This window comes from Galeopterus variegatus, unplaced genomic scaffold (assembly GCF_000696425.1).
Source record: "Galeopterus variegatus unplaced genomic scaffold, G_variegatus-3.0.2 Scaffold174, whole genome shotgun sequence".
NCBI classification, from domain to species: domain Eukaryota; kingdom Metazoa; phylum Chordata; class Mammalia; order Dermoptera; family Cynocephalidae; genus Galeopterus; species Galeopterus variegatus.
The window spans coordinates 551,065-573,754 of record NW_007726285.1 but is presented as its reverse complement, the minus strand read 5'-3'; the positions used below and the strand labels follow the sequence as shown (position 1 = coordinate 573,754).

At 57.2% G+C, this 22,690-nt stretch overlaps 1 protein-coding gene across 1 annotated transcript; it reads right to left on the bottom strand.

The window, feature by feature from the left end:
* Positions 1-6,269: 6,269 nt before the first annotated feature.
* On the bottom strand, positions 6,270-22,462 carry CPNE7 (copine VII). The gene is given in 16 exon segments (XM_008563535.1): positions 6,270-6,407; positions 6,851-7,007; positions 7,009-7,055; positions 10,076-10,209; positions 10,275-10,345; positions 10,893-10,970; positions 11,564-11,660; positions 11,663-11,696; positions 12,542-12,605; positions 12,941-13,023; positions 13,824-13,922; positions 14,103-14,192; positions 17,177-17,359; positions 18,152-18,275; positions 19,007-19,180; positions 22,458-22,462. Coding segments are annotated over 16 exon segments (1,578 nt in total).
* Between the last annotated feature and the right edge of the window lie 228 nt (positions 22,463-22,690).

The following is a 22,690-nucleotide window of genomic DNA, read 5'->3' as shown; positions in this document are numbered from 1 at the left end:
TATTTCCTGATCCCTGCCAAGAGGGTGCCCCCAAGTCCATCTCCCCTGATGGTTACTGCCCCAAGATCCATCCCCCTCACACATGGGATTGGGGCCTTGTCTTTTATGACACCAAGAACTGGAGAAGACTTTGCAATCACAGTGCTCCTCAAGGCCTACAACAGGTCAAATTCTTAAGGGAGGTTCTAGGTCCAAGCGCCTGGGCATGTTCCCCCAGCCTTGTCAACTCGTCTGCAGCCAAACGTGGCCAAAGGTGGGAGGGGGCAGTATGGGCATGTTCGCTTCCTGGGGCTGCCCTACAAAGTACCTCAGACCAGGGGGCTTAAAACAACAGAGATGTGTCCTCTCACAGCCCAGAGGCCAGAAGTCCAAAATCAAAGTGTGGGCAGGGACATGCCCCTCAGAAGGCTCCAGGGGAGGCTCCTTCCTGCCACCTCCAGCTCCTGCTGGCTCCAGGCGTCCCTTGGCTCCAGCCACTGCTGTGTGCCCTCCTCTCCTCGTAAGGACACCAGCCATTGGGTCAGGGCCACCCTAAAGACCGCATCTTAACATGATGACATCTGCAAAGACCCATTTAACATTCACAGACTCCGGGTTAGGATTCGAGACCATCTTCTTGCAGGACACATTTCAACCTGTGATGACGGGGAGATGGTGGACTCTTTCCCAGGGAAGGCCAGGGCTGGGTTGTGCTGTTCACAGCCCCTCAAGCTCTTCCTCCCTTGGCCTCATTTTCTCCATCTCTCCTCCCTTCCCCAGGTGCTGTGAGGACTGGCAGGAGCACTTCACTCCAGAGCAGAATGAGAGATTCAACACCACCTACCAGGCCAAGATGCGCGACTCCAGCCTTCACCTCCCCTGGACCATGGACTGGCCGTCTGGTCCCTGACCCACCTGGTGAGAGGACGGATGGGTTGAGGCTGGCCATCAGGCCCCCCGGACCCTACCTTCAACATCAGAACTTGGCCTGGGATTTTGATCTGTTGGAGGCTCTGAAGAACATTTGCAATTGCAAAGCCTTCTCCCAGAATGAAGAGCTGCCACCTCAAGAGGCGAGAGTCACACCCTGCCCACTGTGGCATGTGCTGCCTGGCACTGACCTCCAGTGACAGCCCATGAGGACAGAAGTGTCCAGCCTGCGGCCAGCTGCCAGCGTGGGATGGAGCTGGGCTCCAGCCTGGGCCACCTTGAGCCTGCATGGCCGAGCTGCCCTGCTCACAGGCTGAGCGCTCACACTGGCCCAGGCCACCAGGAGCATCAGGCAGCAAAGCTGCACAAGGGAGTGGACAAGGCCCTGCTTTTGCTCCTGGTTTTCCTGGACGAGCATTTATTTATTTATTTATTTTTCCCCTTTTTGTCTTTTTTCGTGACCGACAACGGGATTGCAACCCTCGGTGTCGCGCCCGCACCGCGCTCAACCAGTGAGCAGACTGGTCTCTATATGGGATCCGAACCCTCGGCGGGAGCGCCGCACTCTACTGAGTGTGCCACCGGGCCGGCCCTTTTTTTTTTTTTTTTTTTTTTTTTACTGTGGTAAAATGTGCATAAAATTTACCGTTTTAGCTGTGTTTAACTGTACACTTCTCTGATGTTACGTTCACATCGTGTGCAACCATTACCATCATCCATCTGTAGAACTTTTTCACCTTCCCCAGCTGGAACTCTGTGCCCATTCAGCACCAACTCTCCATTCCCTTCTCCTCGCTTGTGGTGACACCATTACTTCCTGTCTCTAGGAATTTGACTACTCTAGTTATCTCACGCAGATGGAATCACACAATATTTGTCTTTTTGTGACTTACATATTTCACTTTCTTCATGGTTCATCTGTGTTGTAGCTTGTATCAGAATTTCCTTCCTTTTTAAGAGTGGATAGTGTTCTATTGGGGGTATAGACCACGTTTTGGTTGTCCATTCCACTATTGATGGACACTGGATTGCTTCCTTTTGGCTATCGTGGGTAGTATTGCTCCCACCCTGGTCGACCCCAGGCATGGCCAGCTGGATTCCCAAAGAGGAGCTCAGGACAGTGACTCCCAGCTTTGCCAGCAGCTGTCTCCCCTGCAGCCCCCTCTGGGCCGAGGCTCTTCCTGTGGCTAGGAGACGGAACCTTCTGGGGGCTGTGGCTGCCCGAGGGCTAGCCCAACCCAGGTCCCAACTTTCACCCTGGTGACAAGGGGAACATCTCCCTGTAGCACTGGCCCCCAAGCCCAGCACTTGTCTGTCCCCGTGAGGGGCGGGGCTGACTCAGACCCTGTGTGTCACACACTCGGCTCTGTCTGGATGCCAATAACAGAAACAAACCCACATAGTGGCCAGCCCCATGCATGGCTGGGTGTTTGTAAACAGGCTTCAGTGAAGCAACTGAGGACAAAGACCCCAAACCCTGCCCCTCCCCACATGCGCAACACACACATGACACATACAAGCACATGTGAAAACACGCACCAAGGCCTGGAGGCTCCAGGCTTTGAGGCTGGAAGACACGGCACATGGCCCAGCTCCTGACTCCCTCCGCCCCTCCCAGCTGTGCATCCTGGGCCAAGTGGCTCGCTTTCTCTGAGCTCAGTCTCCCCTTCTGTGAAACACACTTACAACAGGCCTGCTATGTGGGGTTGTTGCAACAATCCCGGTGAGTGCCAGGAACCTAAGAAATACTCCATGCTGTGGAGCCAGTGGCTGCTGTACATTCTGATGGGGAAGGAGAGGGTCCACACGGGGTGAGGGTCCTGGGTGCCCTCTGATCAGGTGGGGTGGCCGCTCAGGGACAGGCGAGCGCCGGGTGCTGAGGAAGACACCACCCACAGCCCCCGTGCCAGAGGTCGGTGCTTCACCTCATCTGACAGCCCCGCCTCGGCCCCCGCACCAATTACAAGCACTTAGTCACGATTTCCTGCCTGCGCTTCCTCTAAGCAGCAGAAGAAAGAGCAGCCTGAGACTGAGCGGCCTCTTCCCACTACCTGCAGCGGAGCCGGAGCCAGACCCTCAGGATGGGTGGGCCGGGACTGGGGGTGGGGACTGACCCGAGTTCTTGGCCTCTGAGGTCCAGAGGGGGCTTTGTGGGGTAGGCCGGTGGCCAGCAGGGTGGGGGCACGTTTAAAACAACTTCAGGACGAGAAAGAGAAGCCACACTCCCCTGTGAAGCTGATATTTATTTGCCAAGCAGGTATTTTGTGCCAGGCCTGTGTCTTACCGCACGATCCCTGTGAGGAGGCTGTACCAGTTATCTCCTGCTGTGTAACAAAGCCCACCAAAACCTTGTGGCTTAGAACAGCCACACCCGAGGACAGCTCTCACCATGTCTGTGGGTCAGGAGACAAGGAGAGTTTAGCTGTGTGGTTCTGGTTGAGATGTCCCATGAGGCTGCAGCAGAGCATCAGCAGGACCGAGTCTCTGGCCTCACTGGGAGCTCAGCAGGGGCGGGGGCCTGGGCTCCAGCGCACAGGCTGCTCAGGGCTTCTTTGCAGCATGGCGACTGGGCCCAGGAGCCGCGTCTCAGGGGAGCAGGGAAGGCATGGCATTTTCATGACCTAGCCTCAATGCAAGGGGCCCCAGGAGTTTAGGGATGTGTTTTAAATCTGCCATGTCCTCCTGTGACAGACAAGGAACCAGGTTCAGATGCATTCAGACTGAGATGACCTGCCCAAGGTCACACAGCTATTCACAACTAGAGCCGGGTGTCCAGCCTGACCAGCCCAAGCACCTCCAGACTGTTTCCAAATCCCAAATCCACCTTCCAAGAAGGGGTCCCTCCAACAGTGAGCTGGACGTGATTTCTGAAGAGTGAATTTCAGGGGGCTCCTGCCATGGGGGTCCTTGGTGGTCACACACTTTCTGGTTCTGCTTGTTTGAAAAATCCATGTCTGAGCTGCAGAGCCATACTCGTGCTTTTATGAGGCTGAGAGGTGCTGAAGACTTGGAGGACCCACTGTTCCTATCTGGAGGTCTCCGCTCCAGCTGGCAGGATTTCCAAGTGCCCTGTCCCCTCCCTGGGAGCCCCTCTGGAGTCCAGAGCTGAACGTACATCCCTTGATAGAAGACGTAGCGAGAGGCATAAATTCAGGAACTGTACAAAGCAAGTGGGTCTTGTTTCTGCTCCAACCAGACCCTGGGTAAGTCCTGCACTGTTCTGAGCCCTGGTTTTCTTGTGTGTGTAATGGGAGTATTTGTCATCCTGCAGGGCCAGGATCTTTTGGTGACAAGTGACAGAAACCCACCTCCAACTGGCTTGAGCAGAAGGGGAGGGCACAGGCCCCTCAGCTGGAAAGTGTTGGCTCAGGAGCCAGTCTAGGTATCTCCCTCATGCCATTTCTCTGGTCTACATCCTCTGTCCACACGGTGGCTAAGTGGTCACCATCTCAACAGCTTAGCAATCCAAGGAGAAACCAAAGAACCAGCAAAAGTGCCAGAACCGAGCCTCACTGGGCAGCTGAGGCCACATGCCCACCCCTGAAGCCATCACCGTGGCCGGGGAACAGCTGTTCCCTGCCTGACTGGCCAGACCTGGGCCGTGTGTCCACCCCGGAATCTGGACAGTGGGTCCAGGTCCACTAAACTACATGGGAAGAGTGATGGGGAGGGTCCTCACAGTAAAACTGGGCTGCAATTCCCGGGGAGGCAGGAATAGACATTGGGCCAGCAGGAGCAGCCAGCGTCCACCCCAACCTACCCCATGGGGTTATGGGAAAGAAATAAAATATTTATCATTGTATTTGCCTCTGGGCAAAGTTGGGTTCTTTCTCAGGCTGGGAATCAGCTGATGAAAGTCACCCCATCCTTACAGCTGAGCTGGTGACTTTGTTCCAACCCCCACTTCTCCCCAGTGGCCCCTCACACCCCTTGTGTGTCCCAGCAGCATGAAGACCAGGATGGCCCAGACATCTCCTGTCTCTGCTTCCTGCTGGGCTTTGCCCCAGCTCAAGGGGGCCGCTCTGTGCATCTGCTTCCAGCTGGGATCTCTACTGACCATGTGTAATGATAAATATAGTAATTAGCCTGGATTCACCCCAGGTGGAGCCAGGAACTGCCCAGTACTCTCTGGTGCTGGAAACCGCTGGCAGGTGTCACAGGACAGCCTGCTGCCTCCAGATGTGGACACAGGAGGGTGATTCTCTGTGTTCTCTCCATCCCCAAAGAGACCAGCAACAGTCCTTCTGTAATTCACGCAGTAGCCAGGTTACCATGGCGATGCCTATTATCCCTGCTTAACAAGGGATGAATCAGGAGCTAAAGGTAGCCCGAGCTTGGATGCACAGACCACAGGCCTGACTTAGGGTCGGGATGGATTGCTTTTCTCAGACAAAATAATTCAGGGAAAATCTCAATTGGAAACCCACCCCACAGGTGGGAGACACCCTCTGCTGAGAGCACACAGCACACAGTAGGGCCTCACTCCGGAGCGAAGGCCCCACAGGGTGTCCCTCCACCCAGGCAGTCATGGGTCATGGAGTAGGGGCCTTGCAGCCTCAGCGCCTGGCCCAGGATCCTCACTGGTGTGGATTTCAGGACTGGGAGCCACAGGAAGCAGAGGGAGGTCACTCAGGCATTGGGGTGGCCATCACACCCGCCAGCCCCCAGCACTCCCTGCATCCAGGAGGGGCCCCTGTGAGGCTGTGTCTGGAAGGGTCCCTGCTCCAGGTGTGGAGGAGCAGGTTTTCCGGTCCCACCCACCAGTGCCAGGTCTAGTCCTCTGTTGGTGTGGCGAGAGAGTGAAGGCATGAGATGCTGCGAGGATAAGGTTACACTTTATTATGCCTGAAACTCCCCACCTGCAGACTCCGCAGGCCCTGCAGATGCGGGTGCCAAGGCAAGACAACACAGAGCACAGGGTGGCAGGGGTGGGGGTGCCCATTGGGGCAGGAAAGGATCTGACTGCCAGGATGGGCGTCCCAGGCTCTGGGGCCCATCAGTGATGGGGACACTGCCCTGCCGGCCCCTCCCACAAAGGTCCAATGCAAAGCAGAGCATCCCCAATCCATGCCCCCTTCCAGGGTCCACCCTCGATGAGCTGCCAGGCCCCTCCTGCTTTCTCAGGATCCCCCAGCCCATACTGCTTGGCTGGGACAAGGCCAGGCACGTGGTGGCTGCTCCCAGGCTCCCCACAGGGTTTCTTCACCCTTCCCCAGAGGCTGACCAAGGGAGCAGAACCACAGCGGGACAAGGGGTGGGGCCCGGGGGACGGGAGGCCTCTGGGAAGTCAGAGGGAAGCTTAGGGGACCTGGAGGGTGCTGCAGACAGGACCACGTGGACGCACTCCTCCCTGAGCGTCCTCACAGGGCCGAGCCCGGGCGGGCCAATTGGGCGTGGTCACCAAGGCTGCGTGGTGGCAGGTCCTTGCGGCTGTAGGACTCCCCGACCTGCCTGGGCACCTCAGCCAGCACGCACTTGGCCAGCGCCGCGGGGGACACCTGGGGACGAGGACAACACGGGTGCATCTGGAGACTTTCAGGATCCTCTGTCCCCGCTCCCCTCTCCCCCCACACGTTGGGGTCACGGCTCAGGCCACGTCCCCCAGAGCTGGGATTTCACACGGTGACCCCAGCAGCGGTCACGGAATCAGCACCAGGAACTGAGCCGGTGGCCAGGCGAGCCTTTGTTAAAGACACAGACTGAGGGGATGAGGCCACGGTGTCCGTGGCTGCACGGGGTGCTTGCTGTCCTGAGGGCCCTCTGTGCGCAGGGCCCCCGCCCACACCGCAGGGTACAATCCCGCTCCCCTGGCACGCCCCGCGCCCCGAGCGGAAGCCCCCGCGCTGTCCACGCGCAGCACGAAGGTGAGGAGCGACGGGGCAGCTGCGCGGAGCACCGCGGAATCCCTGAGCTCACGACAAGGACAGTGGCCACCCCAGGCACTCATGCTCTCGAAGTCGCGGAAGGGCACGAACTGCACGATGTCGCGGCGCGCGGGCTCGCCCCTGGGGGAGCGCAGGACCCCGTCGTCCCCGTCGAGGATCCACATGTCGGTGAAGTCGGCGTTGCCCACCCCCACGATGACGACGGACACCGGCTACGTTGGTCACCACGCCGTCCGCCAGGATCAGCAGGATGTGGTATCGCTGGGGACACAGAGCAGCAGCAGGTGCGCTGACACCCCGCACTGCGTGCCCCGCACGCCCCGCGCCACGCACGCCCACAACAGCTGCTATCCCCAGACAGCCTGGGGCGGTCACGGGCACCCTCCGCTCGGCGGTTTCAGACTTTTCTAAGTGTCTTTGCCGCAGTGCACGCGAACGTCACAGTCACACGACAGTAACAACCTGAGCTGGACCCGTCTCAGTCGTGCCTGCGTCTCCTGAGTGGACACGGCACAGCCCGCATCTTACGGATGAGGCCACTGAGGCAGGATCTGAACCCAGGTCTGAGGCCAGAGAAGAAGGGACCTGCGGCTGGATGGGGACGGCCCCCACGCTCCCGAGGGGCTCTGGGGTCCAGGAGCAGGACCCGGAGCGTGCACAGCCGGGCCCGGACCGCAAGAAGACGGGGCAGGACTCGCTTCAAATAAAGGCGCGTTCCCACTGCTAGAAAACCAAGCAAGGCCTGGCCAGGCGGCTCAGTCGGTTACAGCCTGGTGTGGATAACGCCAAAGTCAAGGGTTCACATCCCCCAACCTGGCCAGCCGCCAAAAAACAAAAACCTCACCAATTTTACTAAAAATTTGGGCAGCAGAAAATGTAAAACACCTGGAAAATGTGAAGTACCCTGCCCTGGCTCTCAACCCCACATAAACAGCCCCTCTGCAGGAAGCGCCCCACGCCATCCCACCACCCCGACTAGGTCCAGCACCGTGACCTGGTCTCACAGCCCCTGAGCCTTGCCAACCGTGGGAACACCAGGCACTGTCATCCCTGTCCGGCCCCAGCAGACCAGAATTAACCCATCTTCTTGTGGGGTCCTTATTTTAACCCAACTATAACTATAAAACACATCCTGACATGAAAAAGTGTACACTAACTGGATATTTAATACTAGGAACTATTGTTTTTTAGGTGTGATGATACTGTGACTATGCTTTAAAAAGAGATTCATACCGATATTTACAGATGAAATTAAACGTCTGGGACTTGCTTCAAAATTATACAGGAACATGACAACTAAGTGCATTCCTCGATCCAGCACTGGAACCTGTGCCAGAAATAATATTGCTATAAAAATTATCACTGTGGCAATTAATGGAATTGGAACATATTCTATATATTTGATAAAAGTACTGTATCTAAATTAAATATCCTGCACTTGACACTTGTGCTATGGTTACATAAGAGAATACCTGATCTTAGGAAAAATACACTGAAGTATTATGGGGTGAAAGGGAAGATGTTACAACCTCCTCTCAAATGGTCCACAAAAAATTAAGAGAGTGTGTGTGAATGTGTGTGTGTGTGTGTGCGCGCGTGCGTGTGGTGTCAAGCTAAAAAAACAGAAGCACCATGCAATCTTTAGCACAATACTATTTGCATAAATAAAAGAGTACATGAAAGCAGACAGGTGCGGAGTTTTTGTTTGCAGTGATGAAAAAGTCCTGGAGGTGGAGTTTACACGTGGTGAATGTACTTAACGCCTCTGAGTTGCACACTTTAAAATAGTTACAATGGCAATTGTTAAACTATGTGTATTTTAACACAATAAATGCATAGTTGAACCAAATTGGAAAAGGAGCACACACAGAAAACAACTACACTGACGTGCACAGGATTACAAAGCAAAGGCAGCAAGACGTGAGCAGCTGGTGGTCCTTGGCCAAGGGCGCATCAGGATTCTTTTCACTATTCTTGAAACTCTTCTGTAACCTTGAAATGATTCCAAAGTAGAAAGCATAAAAAATTTTAAATTCAGGAAGAAGAAAATAGACAGGGGCATCTGTTGAGCTACAGGACATATCTATGGGGATTCATTTTGCTATTTCTTGACTTTTTATGTTTGAAATTCTCTGTGATAAAACATTAAAATATATATATATATATATATATATATATATATATATATGCATAGAAATTGTTGAAAAAAAAAAGGCACGGATGAACACAGCCCAAGCAGAGGGCAACTGCCTGGCAGGGCACTCCCGTCCTGGCCTCTGCTGCACGGTCAGGGTGTCTCCCACACGCCAGGCTGCCAGTAGGGCTTCTTCCTACCCCCATGTAGGGAGGGGTCTCCAGCCTGCCCTCCTTTGTGCAGGCCCTGTTCCTGGGGCTCGGCTTTGGGGGCTCCGTGCCTGGGAGGGTAAGAGTAAAATGTGTGGACCACTGCCAAGCAGGGTGCCAACCCATTGGGCAGTGGGACCTCGCTGGGCCAGATGGAATTAACCCCAACAGGAGGCCAAGGAGGCCAGACCCTGGGGTCGCTTGAATTATAACAGGAGGTGACTGCCTTCAGTGCTGAGCCATGACCATGTACAAGAAGGTCCTCGCAATTAGCAGGCTGCGTGGAGAATGTACGGGGGAAGTGATAGGAGGCAACCAGCCCTGCTCCCAGAGGGCCCATAGAGATGACGGGAATGCACGGATGGGGAGGGGACCAGAGAGGGAGAAGGGAGGGGGTAAACTGGTAAAATGCCAGTCACGGGTGAGTCCAAGTGAAGGGTACACTAGAGGTCATTGTACTATTCTTGCTACTTGTACATTTGATGTTTTTTGAAAATAAAAAGCTAAAAGAAAGGAACTGGCCGGCTAATCCCTGAGCCGCACCCACAGGCTGCAAGACGGCGTGGTGACAGGCAGAGCAGAACGCAATCTTTGGCACGATGTCATCTGTGCAAATTTAAAACACATGCCCACAAAGTAACAACATATGTACGACAAGACAATAAACCGCCACGTCACTGCCGTAGGGTGGCACAGAAGGGACAGCGAGATGGAGATTCTGTCGGTCAGCCAGCTGGCCCGGTGTGACCCTGTGAGGTGATTAATTCACCCCTTGTGGCTCTGAAAGAGCAGCTGTTGAGAAGCCGGGCCCCTCCTCCCCACCGCTCCCCTCCGGGCTCTGTCCTGTCCTCTCGGCCTGGTCCCCACCACACACACAGCCGACCCCACACCAGCACCGCCAGCTCATACACCCAGGCCCACTGCACGTCGGCACCTACAGAGGCCTCCCCAGTGTGCTCCTCAGCCTCTGCCACGCGGGCCACCTTGCAGATCACGGGTACCACGATGGTAGGGCCATAGAGCTAGACGCTGGGCAGGCAGTTCTGGTAGGCCTCCACCACGCCCTGGATTCCTGTGGGGGGCAAGGGGTGAGCCCGGCCCGCTGCACCCCCATCCCAGGCCCGCCTCGAGCCTGACCTTCACACTCATCACCCTCAGGGTTAAAGCTGATGGCAAAGTCATGGGATACGTGGGTGAGACAAGACAGGCTGGTCAGCTGGTCCATCCACCAGGACCCCCCATGCTCCTCACCCACTGGGAGAGGTAGGTTTGGAGCTTCTGGGGGCCCCCATGTTGAAAGACCTCCAAGGAAGGGAAGCTGACCCAAAGGAAAGCAGAACCATGAGATGGGCAGGAGGGGAGACAGATAGTCCAGTCCTGGGCTAAAGCTTTAGCCCCTGGATCAGCAGTACCAGAAGCTTCTAAGTTACATTAGCCAGTAAGTCCCCTCCCCTAACACCACCATTTTTTCCACGTAAGCCAGTTGAGTTATTTGCAACCAGATGGTTCCAGACTAGTATCGTGTCCTTCCCGTCTCCTGATGGGATCATGGAGCTCATTCCCCAGCTCCTTGGGCTAGAAGATCAAAGGTCAGCCTCTCTGGCTGGAAGGCCAGGGTCTCTGCTCCCTACCCCACCCCCATTGTACAGCAGCTGGTTCCCAGCAGGCAATGGTGGCAACCAGAACCCAGGACACCCTCTGCCCCCAGGGAGGAGCATGGCAGGGAGCAGGCCTCAGCACCTGGGCTCTCCTAACGCATACTTGGGAGGGATCCGGGCTCCAAACCCCAAAGCAGAAAATCTCTTGTCATTGGAAGAGAGGCGGCCCCGCTCACTCAGAGAATCCTGATGTCCCCAGGGATGGGACTGGGATCTGAAGCCCAGGAGACAAGGGCCCGGCTCGTCCAGGCCTAGGACAATTACCACAGTGCTGGGATCACTACCATGCCTCGTGGGGGAAACAGAGGCACAGAGAAGAAACCAACCCACGTGCGCAGGTGGGAAGGAGTGGAACTGACTGGACAATTCCAAGCTGCTCCCCACTCCATGCCTCTGCACAGGCTGTTCCCACCTGCAAATGCTTCCTCAGGGGGTATAAAGGGGAGGACTCCATGGAGCAGGGAGCCTCAGGAGAGGGCTCTGGGTTTGGCCATGAGCTCAGAGCCCAGCCCACCCGAGTTCTGTGCTCAGCCACTCCCTAGCTGGGCACCCCTGGGTGAGCCCTCATCAGTTTTTTGGTCTGTAAAGCAGTACCCAGACAGCCCCCACATCTGTGTGTGTGGAGAGTGAAGGGACCATGTGTGCAGGGCATTGGCCATTCCCAGGCAGGCCATTCCTGCTGGGCTTCTCCTAGGCAGGTTCCTCTGGTGAATGCCTCCCCTCGTGGAGCCCCAGTCCTGAGCAGGAGCCAGGGGCAAGGGGCCGCACCTGTCATCGTCCTGGCAGATCTCGCCCATGGCCACCAGCGCCTTCAGGTACTCGTTGGGCTGGTAGGGGTTGATGCAGTGCAGGGAGCAGCTGTTCTGGGGTCTCCATTGGAGGCCGTGAAGTCGATGGCCACCTGCAGGGTGGTGAGCTGAGCTGGACCCGCACCACACCCACCACCGTTTGACAGGTGGAGGCCCGAGCCCGGAGCCGGCGGGGACTTGGGGTCAAGGGCCTCGTGTGTGGGTGGGGCTGTGGATGCTACCCAAAGGTGCTCCTGCTTCCGGCCCTGCAGCCTGGCTGACCCCAGCAGTCCTGGCTGCTGGCTGGGACCCATGAACCTGCCACACAGGGCGAGGAGGGTTCTCCCCAGACCTTGATCCTCAGGAGGACACTCTCCCAGGAGCACCATGGAGCTGAGCCTCAGCACCCTGCAAAATATCCTGGCCTGATGGCAGGGGCTCAGGGACAGGATCTGGTGGGGACTCTGGTACAGGATCTGAGGGGTCTCAGTGCCAGGATCTGGGGGGGACACTCACCCAAATCTGCTCAACTGCCCCCTGCCCCCTCCACCACCCTCAGCCCTGGGCTGGGGTCCCCTCTGAGCCTCCCACCCCCTCACTTCCCTCAGCCATTTGGGCTACCACTAGTAAAGCCACGTTAACCAGCGCATCTGCGCACAAGCACGCAGCCCAGGATGTGTGGCAGGACCCTGGCAGCCGGACACTCCCCCGTTCTCCTTTACCCATATTCTCTCTGTCACTGTATTTCATAGAGATAAGCCCTGACAATGTCACCTCCCAAGGGTGGCCATGGTTGGTTCCTGAATCCTGCCGTGCCCACTTCCCATCTGCATAAAGGAGAGGATCCCCAGGAAAGACAAAAAAGAGTAGGTCCCACAGAAGCCCCCACCCCTGGCACCCTCTGCCCAGGCGCCTCCACCCCTCCAGCATGGGGGCAGCAGGGGCTCCAGGAACTCACGGTGAAGTGGATCCGGCAGCCGCCCATGATGTAGACCAGAAAGGAATAGACCCTGTGGAGCTTCCAGGCAGCAAGTCAGAAGGGCCCGCCCAGGACACCCCACCCACCCTGAGGAAACTGAGGCCTGACCACAGGGTGGGGTCTGAGAGACCCGTCCCACAGCCTCAGTCCCTCTGGGGCATCCCCGTCCTCTCGTCTCCTTCTCTCCTTCCCCCTCTTCTCTCCCCCACTTCCTCCTCCTCGCCCCCCACCCTCTGTCTCTCTCAGCCCCTCACATTACTGGGGACCACCAGACCTCTGGGACAATCCAGACAGGGGTTCGTCAGAGCTTAGATGCAGCAGCAGAGACAGCAGAGCCCCGCAGCCCCCGTGGGTGGGCAGGGGTTGCGCCTCCCCTTCAGGCCCACTAGGGCGACCACCCCGGAGTTCCTGTAGTTGCGTTTCCTCTGCTTGTACTTGGTGTTCACACAGTCCCACTGTGCCTGGGGGCAAGGACAGGGGAGACGCGAACCAGAGTGGCAGAATCGAGCACCTGCCGTGTCCTAGGAGACCAGGGGAGCCTGGAAGTCCCAGCCCCACAGTGACCTTGCCCCACCCAAGACTGTCCCCAACAGCAAACTCAGGGGAAGCAGGGACAACTGCTGTCAAGAACAGGTGGGCTGGCCCGGTGGCGCGGCGGTGCTCCCACCGAGGGTTCGGATCCCATGTGGAGACCGGTTCCCGCTCACTGGCTGAGCGCGGTGCAGGCGCGACACCGAGGGTTGCAATCTCGTTACCGGTCAGTAAAAAAGGCAAAAAGAAAAAAAAAAAGAACAGGAACAAGGGGCAGGGTCCAGCTCGGACCCCACAGGCAGCGCGGCCCTATTACCCAGGGCTGCCTCCAAGGCCTGCAGACCGGACCCAGGGACACCGGGGCTGAGGGGGCAGGATGGAGAGCTGTGCTGCTGTGGGCTGTGCAGACATGCCAGGAGGGCCTCTCTCCTCGACCCCCATTTGTCTGTCCTCTGTCTCCACCGTCTCCCACCAGTGACACAGACACGCAAGCAAGGGAACCCAGGGCCTGGGCCCAACCCTGGATGGCTCTTAAATCTTTGGCTGGGTTTTTCCAGCTGTGACATGGTGATTGTCAGCCGTGCTCGGACCTCCTGGTATCATCACGAGTCTTCTCGGGATTATAATAATAACAATAACGTCATATGTTCCTCCTGTGACTCCATCAGGACAGGTCAGGATGTTCTCACAGACTCGGTGGCGGAGCTGACACGGTGTGGGCCCAGCTCACCCGGTGCTCCGCGAAGGCTTCCTGTAACTCCTCGAAGGTGGTGGAAAACTCTCCAATGAAGTCGTGCTTTCCCCGGGAGTCGCAGTCCCAGACGAGGCACTGGGAAGCCCAGGCCCCCTCGGCCACCTGCCCCTCAGGGGGCCCCAGACCCTCCCACCCCCGAGCCTGGTGTGTCCCGTCCTGGCCGACTGCCCTCAGCCACCTCCCCCATTGGCCATCTCTTCCCCATGAACTCCGACTGCAGAAGGCTGGGCTGCAGCGACTGCCGCCTGCCCCCACCTTCAGAGGCCGCGTCTCCTAGCAGCTGCACAGGGAGTTCAGTGACACCTTGAAGGGCTCCCACACGGGGCTGAGGTTGTCCTTTACCACCTGAGGGCGGGCGGGGACTGTACATGTGAGGTGGGAGACCAGGGAGGCCCCAGGGTGCAGCTGTGGGGCAGGGCACAGCTGGCCCGGCCCCCTCATCACCCCCACTGGAGCCAGTGCCCTGAGCTGTGCCAATTTCCAGACCCCCTTCCTTTAGGAGCCTCTCTCATAACCTCTGCCACATTCCTGGATTCCTTTTCTCCTTACACAGACACTTTTTTTACTCGAATTAGTTTATCTCAAACAGAAATGCTGTCTCATTGCTGTAGCTGAAATCCCACTTCACCTGCAGGAAGTAGAAGGTAGCCCTAAAAATAATTCCAGGGACAAGAAAGCCTTGTTGAATTCCAGCTGCAGACACGCCAGCCTCAGCCCCATGCCCGGCCGCTCCCTGCTGAACAGGGCTGGTGGTGATGGGAGTGATGTATAAGTGAGAATGACGACCACCACCCTCACGGTTCCTGGGGGGCCCATGGCTTTGCAGATGCAAGGGCCCAAGATGGGCTCTGTCCATGCAGAGACTGTCAGTCTTCATACTCAGGAGTGTCCTCAGCAATCACTGTTGTGACAGCAAGTGACATTTATTGAGCCTTGGTCCCCCACCCAAGGCACACCCCAAGCCTGCTAGTGTCTGGTGGACACTGAGGGATCATGGTAAAGTGCACTGAACACACACCAGAGCCTGCCTGGCTCACAGCTTCTGAGTATTCTGGAACATTTTGTGTAGAAGAGAAAACAGATCCCAGGTGGGTGGAGCAGAGGAGGTCAAAACAGGTAAAGGGTGGGAAAGCTTTCTTAGGGGTGCAAAGGGGGAGCCTGGCCCAAGGTCCCCCCAGATTCTCCAAATCACAGGTTTCACTCCTGGGGCCCAAGACCGGCTCTGCCTTACACCTGGGCCTCCTGCCTCCTGATTTGTCCGCAGGTGGGTGCGAGCACCTGGCATGCAGGGGCTACCACTGATGCAGGAAGGGCTGAGCCTCCCCTTTCTGGCAGGAAGGCAGGTCCTCAGGGGAGAAAAGGAAGCAGCTTAAAGTGACAGACTCTCCTGTTAGGAAAAATGGGATAGCTGCTTTGCGATAACAGTTGGTGTTTAATAAGCACTTCCAGTGTGTGCTCTGGGCTGAGAGCCCATTTGCTTGAATCCTCTCCCAGCCTGATGAGGAAACAGAGGCAGAAGTCAAGGGACTCGCTCAAGGTCAGAGCCCTGGAATTTGAAGCCAGCCTCCAGTGACCAGGACAGCTGCAGAGCAGGAAGCCTGAAATGGGCTCCTTTCGATTTTCAAAGTTTATGTGTATCAGACATGTGTGTTCATACATGCTTCCACGTGTCGGCAGCCACGCATGCATCCACACGCACCCTGTGCGTGTCTACGTGTGTGCTCATACACGTGTCCGTACATGAGTGTCCACGCATGTGTGCCATCCTCTCCCATGTGCACAAAGGCCCTTTGGGAGTACGCACCTGGGTGGAATCCTGCTCTGCTGCTTTTGCACAAGACTGTGCCCTCCCTAAATCTCAGTCCCCTTATCTGTAAAATGGGGACAACAGAAGGATCTACCATAAGCCAGCTCCAACCCAGGCAGAGATGGGGATGAGTCACACGGTCATTACATTGGACATACGTAAAAATCCGCAGCAATGAGAGCATACTGTGTGATTCATGTACGTGAAACTCAAGAGCAGACAAAACTGGGGGGGTCAGCCGGAAGGGGCTGGGGGCCGCAAGGTGACGGAAATGTTCTGTGTCATCTGGGTGACGATCAGGTGTATACAGCTGTCTGAACATGCCAATCTCAACGCTTAAGTCCTGTGCATTTATTGTATGTAAATCATACCACAGAAAAAAAAAAAAAAAAAAAAAAGGATCTCCACAGCAAGTTGTGAGAACCATCGGCACAGAGCCTGGCACATAAATGACACAGATCAAGGGGGCACCGCAGGGCTCCAGGTGGGGCCCCCCGGGTGGGAGCAGCCACCGCAGCAGCCACTCTGCAGCAGGGAGAGGTGAGGAGACTACCACGTGCTGACACGAAAGGGCTCCCTTGTGTCATGGAACGGAGAAAAGCAAGTTGTACGCAGTTCATGTTTTTTAAAAAAGAGAGAACTGTACGCTCCTTAACATGTGAGAATCTCTCTGGAAGGGTGTACAAGGACCCAGAGACGCGGCGGGGCGGGGCAGGAAGGAGACATTCCACGCATGCCTCGTATGCTTCTGAATTTTGAAACATACGAATGCTATTACCCAATTCAAAATCACATATTGAAAAAAGCAAGAATTTTTTTTTTTTTTTTTTAAAGATGACCGGTAAGGGAATCTCAACCCTTGGCTTGGTGTTGTCAGCACCACGCTCAGCCAGTGAGCAGACTGGCCATCTCTATATAGGATCCGAACCCGTGGCCTTGGTGTTATCAGCACCGCACTCTACCGAGTGAGCCACGGGCCGGCCTAGAATTTTTTTTTTTTTTTTTAAAGATGCCCGGTAAGGGAATCTCAACCCTTGGCTTGGTGTTGTCAGCACCACGCTCAGCCAGTGAGCAGACTGGCCATCTCTATATAGGATCCGAACCCGTGGCCTTGGTGTTATCAGCACCGCACTCTACCGAGTGAGCCACGGGCCGGCCTAGAATTTTTTTTTTTTTTTTTAAAGATGCCCGGTAAGGGAATCTCAACCCTTGGCTTGGTGTTGTCAGCACCACGCTCAGCCAGTGAGCAGACTGGCCATCTCTATATAGGATCCGAACCCGTGGCCTTGGTGTTATCAGCACCGCACTCTACCGAGTGAGCCACGGGCCGGCCTAGAATTTTTTTTTTTTTTTTTTAAAGACTACCGGTGAGGGGATCGTAACCCTCGGCTTGATGTTATCAGCACCACGCTCTCCCAAGCAGGACATTTTTAAGGGAAGGAGCAGAGCCAGGACGAGCAGCCCAGAAGGACCCCTGCGGTGCCCAGAACAGTCTGTTGCTTTTACCACCTGTGGAGCCCACCAGCCCCAAGGTGCACTCCAGGCCCCACAGGAAGTCGTCGTCCTCACAGCTGAGGCTGCTGGGCCCATGGCTGTCATACACTTCAAAGCGCAGTTTCTGCACCTCCTCGGAATAGTAATCAACCGTGAAGACCTTGGAGAACACGGGGCGCAGGCCGCTCCGGACCACCTCGGTTCTGCCCACCTGCAAGCAGCGCCCTGTGAGCCAACCCCACCAGGGAGGGCCTTCCAGCCCGGACCCTCCCCAAGGACCCGTCCTGGGCTCCAGCGCTGGCTGCCTGCTCTGCTCATCTGCTCTCTTCCAGCCCACGCCATGGGAAGCCTGTTCACCCACGTGCCACTGCAGGGCTCAGGCCACGCCTGGGGGGTCATTCCCACAGACCCTTGGCACCCCCCTCCCTGAGACGAGGGCGCACCTCTAGCTTATCATTTCATGTCCACTGTCTGCTCTGTCCTCACATTACAGGGAGGAAACTGAGGCTCAGAGAAAGGAAGGGTCCTGGCCAAGAACAAACTGAGTCGAAGATGGAGTCAGATTCCGACCCTGGACAGGACAGTCCCAAAGTGGAGACCCTTCCCCAGCACCCAGCTGAGTGCGGACGGTCTGTGGGGGTGCAGGTCCCCTCCCTCCTCCAGCTCATCCCCCAGAGGACAAGCCTTGGCTCGGCCAGTAGGTCTCCCACTCCAGGACGCCACAAACTTCTGTACCCCAAACCAAGCGTCCACAGGGTCTGCCCCTCCCAGGGACACGCGCACCAGGCAATGCTCAAGCCAAGCACCAAAGCGCTGAGGAGGGTTTGGGGCCCAGGGGCCGACCTCGAGGTGCCACAGTGGAGGCAGACCCAGCGCACACACGAGCTGGTCCCAGGGGATCCCGCACTGTCTCCTTCCACCGCCAGGGTCCTGCCCTGCTGCGCCCCCGCCCCCCCACATCCCCCTGCCACCTCTGCCCCGGGCCCCTCCCGGGCCAGCGCACCTCCACGCGGGGAGGGGGACAGAGGAGGGGGTAGAGGAGGGGAACAGAGGAGGGGACAAGGCCTTGGAGGGGGGCAGAGGAGACAGAGGAGGGGTCAGAGGAAGGGGACAGCGGGGGGCAAGGCCTTGGAGGGGGGCAGAGGGGACAGAGGAGGGGTCAGAGGAGGGGACAGAGGAGGGGTCAGAGGAGCGGGCAGAGGAGGGGAGAGAGGAGGGGGCAGAGGAGGGGACAGAGGAGGGGACAGAGGAGAGGACAGAGGGGGACAAGAAGGGTGCAGATGAGAGGGCGGGCCTGGCAGAGGCGCGCTCGGGGGAGCGGGTGGCCTCCGCCCTGCGCCCGGGTCGCAGAGCCCGGCCTGTAGAGCAGGTGTCCGGGGCCGCCCGCCCCGCCTGTGCGTTTCCCGCCGGAGGCTCCGAGCCGCCCCGGGCCTGGGAGCCGGTCTCCGGCCGGGCAGCCGCTGGGGGCAACGCTCCGCAGCTTCGCCCCGGGGCCCCGCGCGTTTCCCGGCACCTCTCGGCCCCGTCCCTAGGCCCCGCCGGGTTCGGTGGCGCCGAGTGTGGGCACCGCGCTGGGTGAGGCTGGAGGCGCGAGGACGCGTCCCGCTCCCGCGGAACCGCAGTCGGGCAGGGACAGCCCCTCGCTGCTGGGGGCGTCCGGGCGGAGGGGCCGGCCCGGCCCGCGCTGAGCGTCATTCGCCCTCCGCCCCCTCCGCCTTCCCCACACCTCACACGCCGCCTCCCTGGCAACCCGGTCCCGGCAGAGGAAGCAGCTCGGAAGGGGAGGTGTTGGCGGGGACAGAAACCACCTCCCGGCGCATTATCTTTGCCAATTTCTGCCTAAAAACAGGGCACACACCTGGCCGGAAGCCGTGGGGCGGGGGTAGGGAGGTCCCGGGAAGGGACGTGCAGGAGAGAAGGAGTTAAGGTGAAGAGGGCAGGAAGACCGGGGAGCTCGGGGCTCGACCCCGCGCGGGACGCGGCGCGCAGCGCCCCCTCGCGGTCGGACGGCGGGATGGCACGCGGGGCGCGCCTGGAAGGCGAAGACCGTGCACCGCGTCTGCAGAGGGAGGTTTCTTGTTCCCAGGCCGAGAGAGCCGGACTTCAGGACCCGCTCTCCCTTCCTGGGAGGCTAGCTAAAGAGGCGAGGGCCGGGTCAGGACTCAGTGAGTGATGCGACGCCCACCTGTTGCCCCCGTGTCCTGCCTCCCCAGCCTTTCTGTGCCACCTCTCCCAAGCTGGCCCAGGGCAGGACAGCTTCAGGAAGCAGCCGACAGAGGCTGGCTTCTCTCTGTAGGGACCAGCCTGGAGACACCCTGGGCCTTCCAGTCCCTGCATCTACTCCAGCCCAGCATCCTAGGGCTGGCGGGAGCCACGTTCTCAGAGCACTATCTGCTGGTGGGCTCGTTTTGGAGGCTCTGGGGTCTGCAGGGACCCCAGGCCTGCCCAGTCAGCTTCCCCGGGCACATGCACCCTGGCAAAGTGCGTCTGTGGGGATAAGGATGAGAAATCCAGGCAAAGGCCAGACTGGGGTGGACGCTGCTGCTCCTGGCCAGGGTGATGGTCCTTGGGCCACCAGCCCTTGAGGAACCTTTCCCCAGACAAAGCCTGACTTCTTTCCTTGACATCTCCCAAAAATCTCCAGTTCAACAGCCGAGGACAGCTCTGGTGTTCACCGGTGTTTGCTGTGCCCTTTCGGGACTGGCTGCAGGATGGCACCAAGCCCCTAAATCCTCACAGCAACCCCATTTTACAGATGTGGAAAGGGAGGCCTCAAAAAGTTGAGTGACTTGCTCGAGGCAGCCCAGCTTGTTCAAGGGTGCAGGTTCAGCCCTTAATCGTCCCATAACACAGCACCACGGGAGGTGACAGATGGCATTTCCACCGAGGGAGTAAGAGAGGAGAGAGAATGGGCCGGCCCGGTGGCGCACTGCTACAGTGCGCCGCTTGGGAGTGTGGCGGCACTCCCGCCGAGGGTTCGGATCCCACATACAGACCGGTTCCCGCTCACTGGCTGAGTGAGGTGGGGGCACAACACTGAAGGGTTGCGATCCCGTTGCCGGTCCCGGTCCGGTACGGGCTCGACACTGAGGGTTGTGATCCGTTGCCGGACACGAAAAAAGACCAAAAAAGGAAAAAAAAAAAAAAAAAAATCAAAAGGGGTGAGGGGGACTGGCCAGTTAGCTCAATTGGTTAAAACACAGCCTTGTAACACACCAAGATCAAAAGTTCAGATCCCCATACCAGCCAGCTGCCAAAAAAAAAGTGGGGAAAACACAGCCTGGGAAAACTAAACAAAATTCCTGACGTCTAGAAAAAAAATAGTAAGCAAAATAAGCAATAAGCTGAAAAAGATTTGCAATTCTTATCAGACCAGCACTGGTCTCCCAGGAATGGGCAGTCACAGCTGCAGAGCCGGCAGACCACCTCCCAGCTCCAGGCCTGCGAGGCCGTGTGCCTGCCCCCTGGTGGCTGCCTCAGGCGCTGCAGGCAAGGCCCTGCCACCCACTTTGGGAATGTCCCCAAGACGCACCTGCCACACGCAAAACCGACGTTCTCACATGGCTACTAGCACCACAGAACTACTGTGTGTTCCCCTGGAGACTAGCTAAATGAGTGCACACCCACCGACAGAATCCCGCCCAGCTGCAAAAGGAAATAAGGGCTGTGTGTACTTGAGTTTTCTATGCTGGGTAACAAACACAAATTTGGCAGCTTAAAATACATGTTTACGATGCTTCCCAGTATGTCTCGGGGTCTGGCACAGCCCAGCTGGGCTCCCTGGCAGGGGCTTTTATGGCTGGAATAAAGGTGTGACCCAGGTCACTGAATCACCTGAGGCTGGGGGTCCTTCCCAGCTTGCTTGTGGGTGTTGCAGGGGCTAGCTCAGTTAGGGGCCATCACAGTTCCCTGCCTGGTGCCCTGCAAGCCATGGTAACCGCCCCCACAGGGACAGCAGCAGAGGACAGCCCTGGTTTGTGGACCTCACAGCCATCGCATATGTCACAAGACAAGTGCTCTCTCCAAAGTCCCACACACCCACGGGACCAGGGCATGTCCCCCAGGGGCCACCTTAGAGTTCTGCTACCATATTCTGACAAAGTGGTGCCCAGGGTGGTGGGGCCCTGTCTCTGAGCTGACAGGCCAGTACCTGTGTGCTGGAGCAAGTGTACAGTTTTGCTATGAATCCCTCTCGTCCTTCCCCAGCTCGTCTTGGCCGCACCAGGGAACCCAGCACAGGTCTGAAGACTGGCTCACAACACCTTCCATGATGGGGCTACATCAGCACCACCACCCCACAGACCTCCAGCTGTCCTTCACAGAGCCTTCCTTGGCCTTAGGAAAGGCCCAGCTCACAGCAGGTACACCAGGAAAGCTGCCTGACCCATAATCACTTTCTGTGCCAGACTCATCGTCCCAGTGCAATCTGGGCCATGCTCTGAAGAACACAACCCACTGCTAAGAGCAGTGCTGGGCTGCAGCCTGCCAGCTTCTGGTGAGGACATCGGCTCCCACTCCCTCCTGTCTGCGATTTTCGTGGATTAATCAAACTTTGGGAGCACAACCCTGGGTACTTTCCTATCTGTCAAGAGGAAAAGACGCATCAGCCCTGCAGTGTTAGTGTGGCCCGAGACTCAGTACGAAGGATCACTGCCTGACTCCACCTTCCTGATTCCCTGCAGACACCTAGCTGACCTGCTGGCAGGGAAGGTGCGCTCTGGCAGTGAGCCAGCCTCATCACCAAATGGTCAGATGCTGTATCACACAGCAATGTTGACCAGGGTGTAACCAGACCCTGAACCATGAGAATCTGTGTTAATCTCATCCACACTCACACGCTTATTCCAGGAACAGGAACAGCAGAAAAGGGCCCTTATTCTAGTGGGGTACAGCTGGTGGCACAAGGGGGGATAGGGGTGTCTAACGGGAAGGCTTCTTCCCTGCTCTCCCCTCCCCAGGGCAGAACGCAGAGAGCCTTACTGCCCCTAACAAATGGACAAACGGCCCCTGGATCTGAAACAGCCGACACAGATCTGGGCCACCATCTATGCCAGTGAAATGGAGGCCTCATTCCGGAACCCGCTGTCTGCCCCTGCCCTGCACCCCTCCTGGAAACACAGGAATCTTCTGCTGGTTAAGTCATCCTAACTCTGTCTCCCCAAGGAGGCTTCCTGGGACCTCTGGGAACAGTGCCACCAGGAGGCATCCAGAACATGCCAGTGTCTCCAGATAGAACAGCCCAGAGCAAACCCTCAAATAAGAAAATCCTTTTTCAGAGACACAAACCTAGCCTCAAATTCACTCCTCACCTCATGGACGACCTAGCTAACCTTTACATAGGACATGTTTTCCAAACATGCAAGTCAACACATTATAAACTCAATTTTAGATGTTAAAACAGTAGTCAACCGAATTCCAAATTATCTATTAAATATGGCATTTAGGATCTGCTTCCAAACAAGATAGGAGACATTAGATTGCACATACTGCGTTATCAGTGAATAAGGTAGCGGGGATGATACTGATCATCAGCTATTTCTAT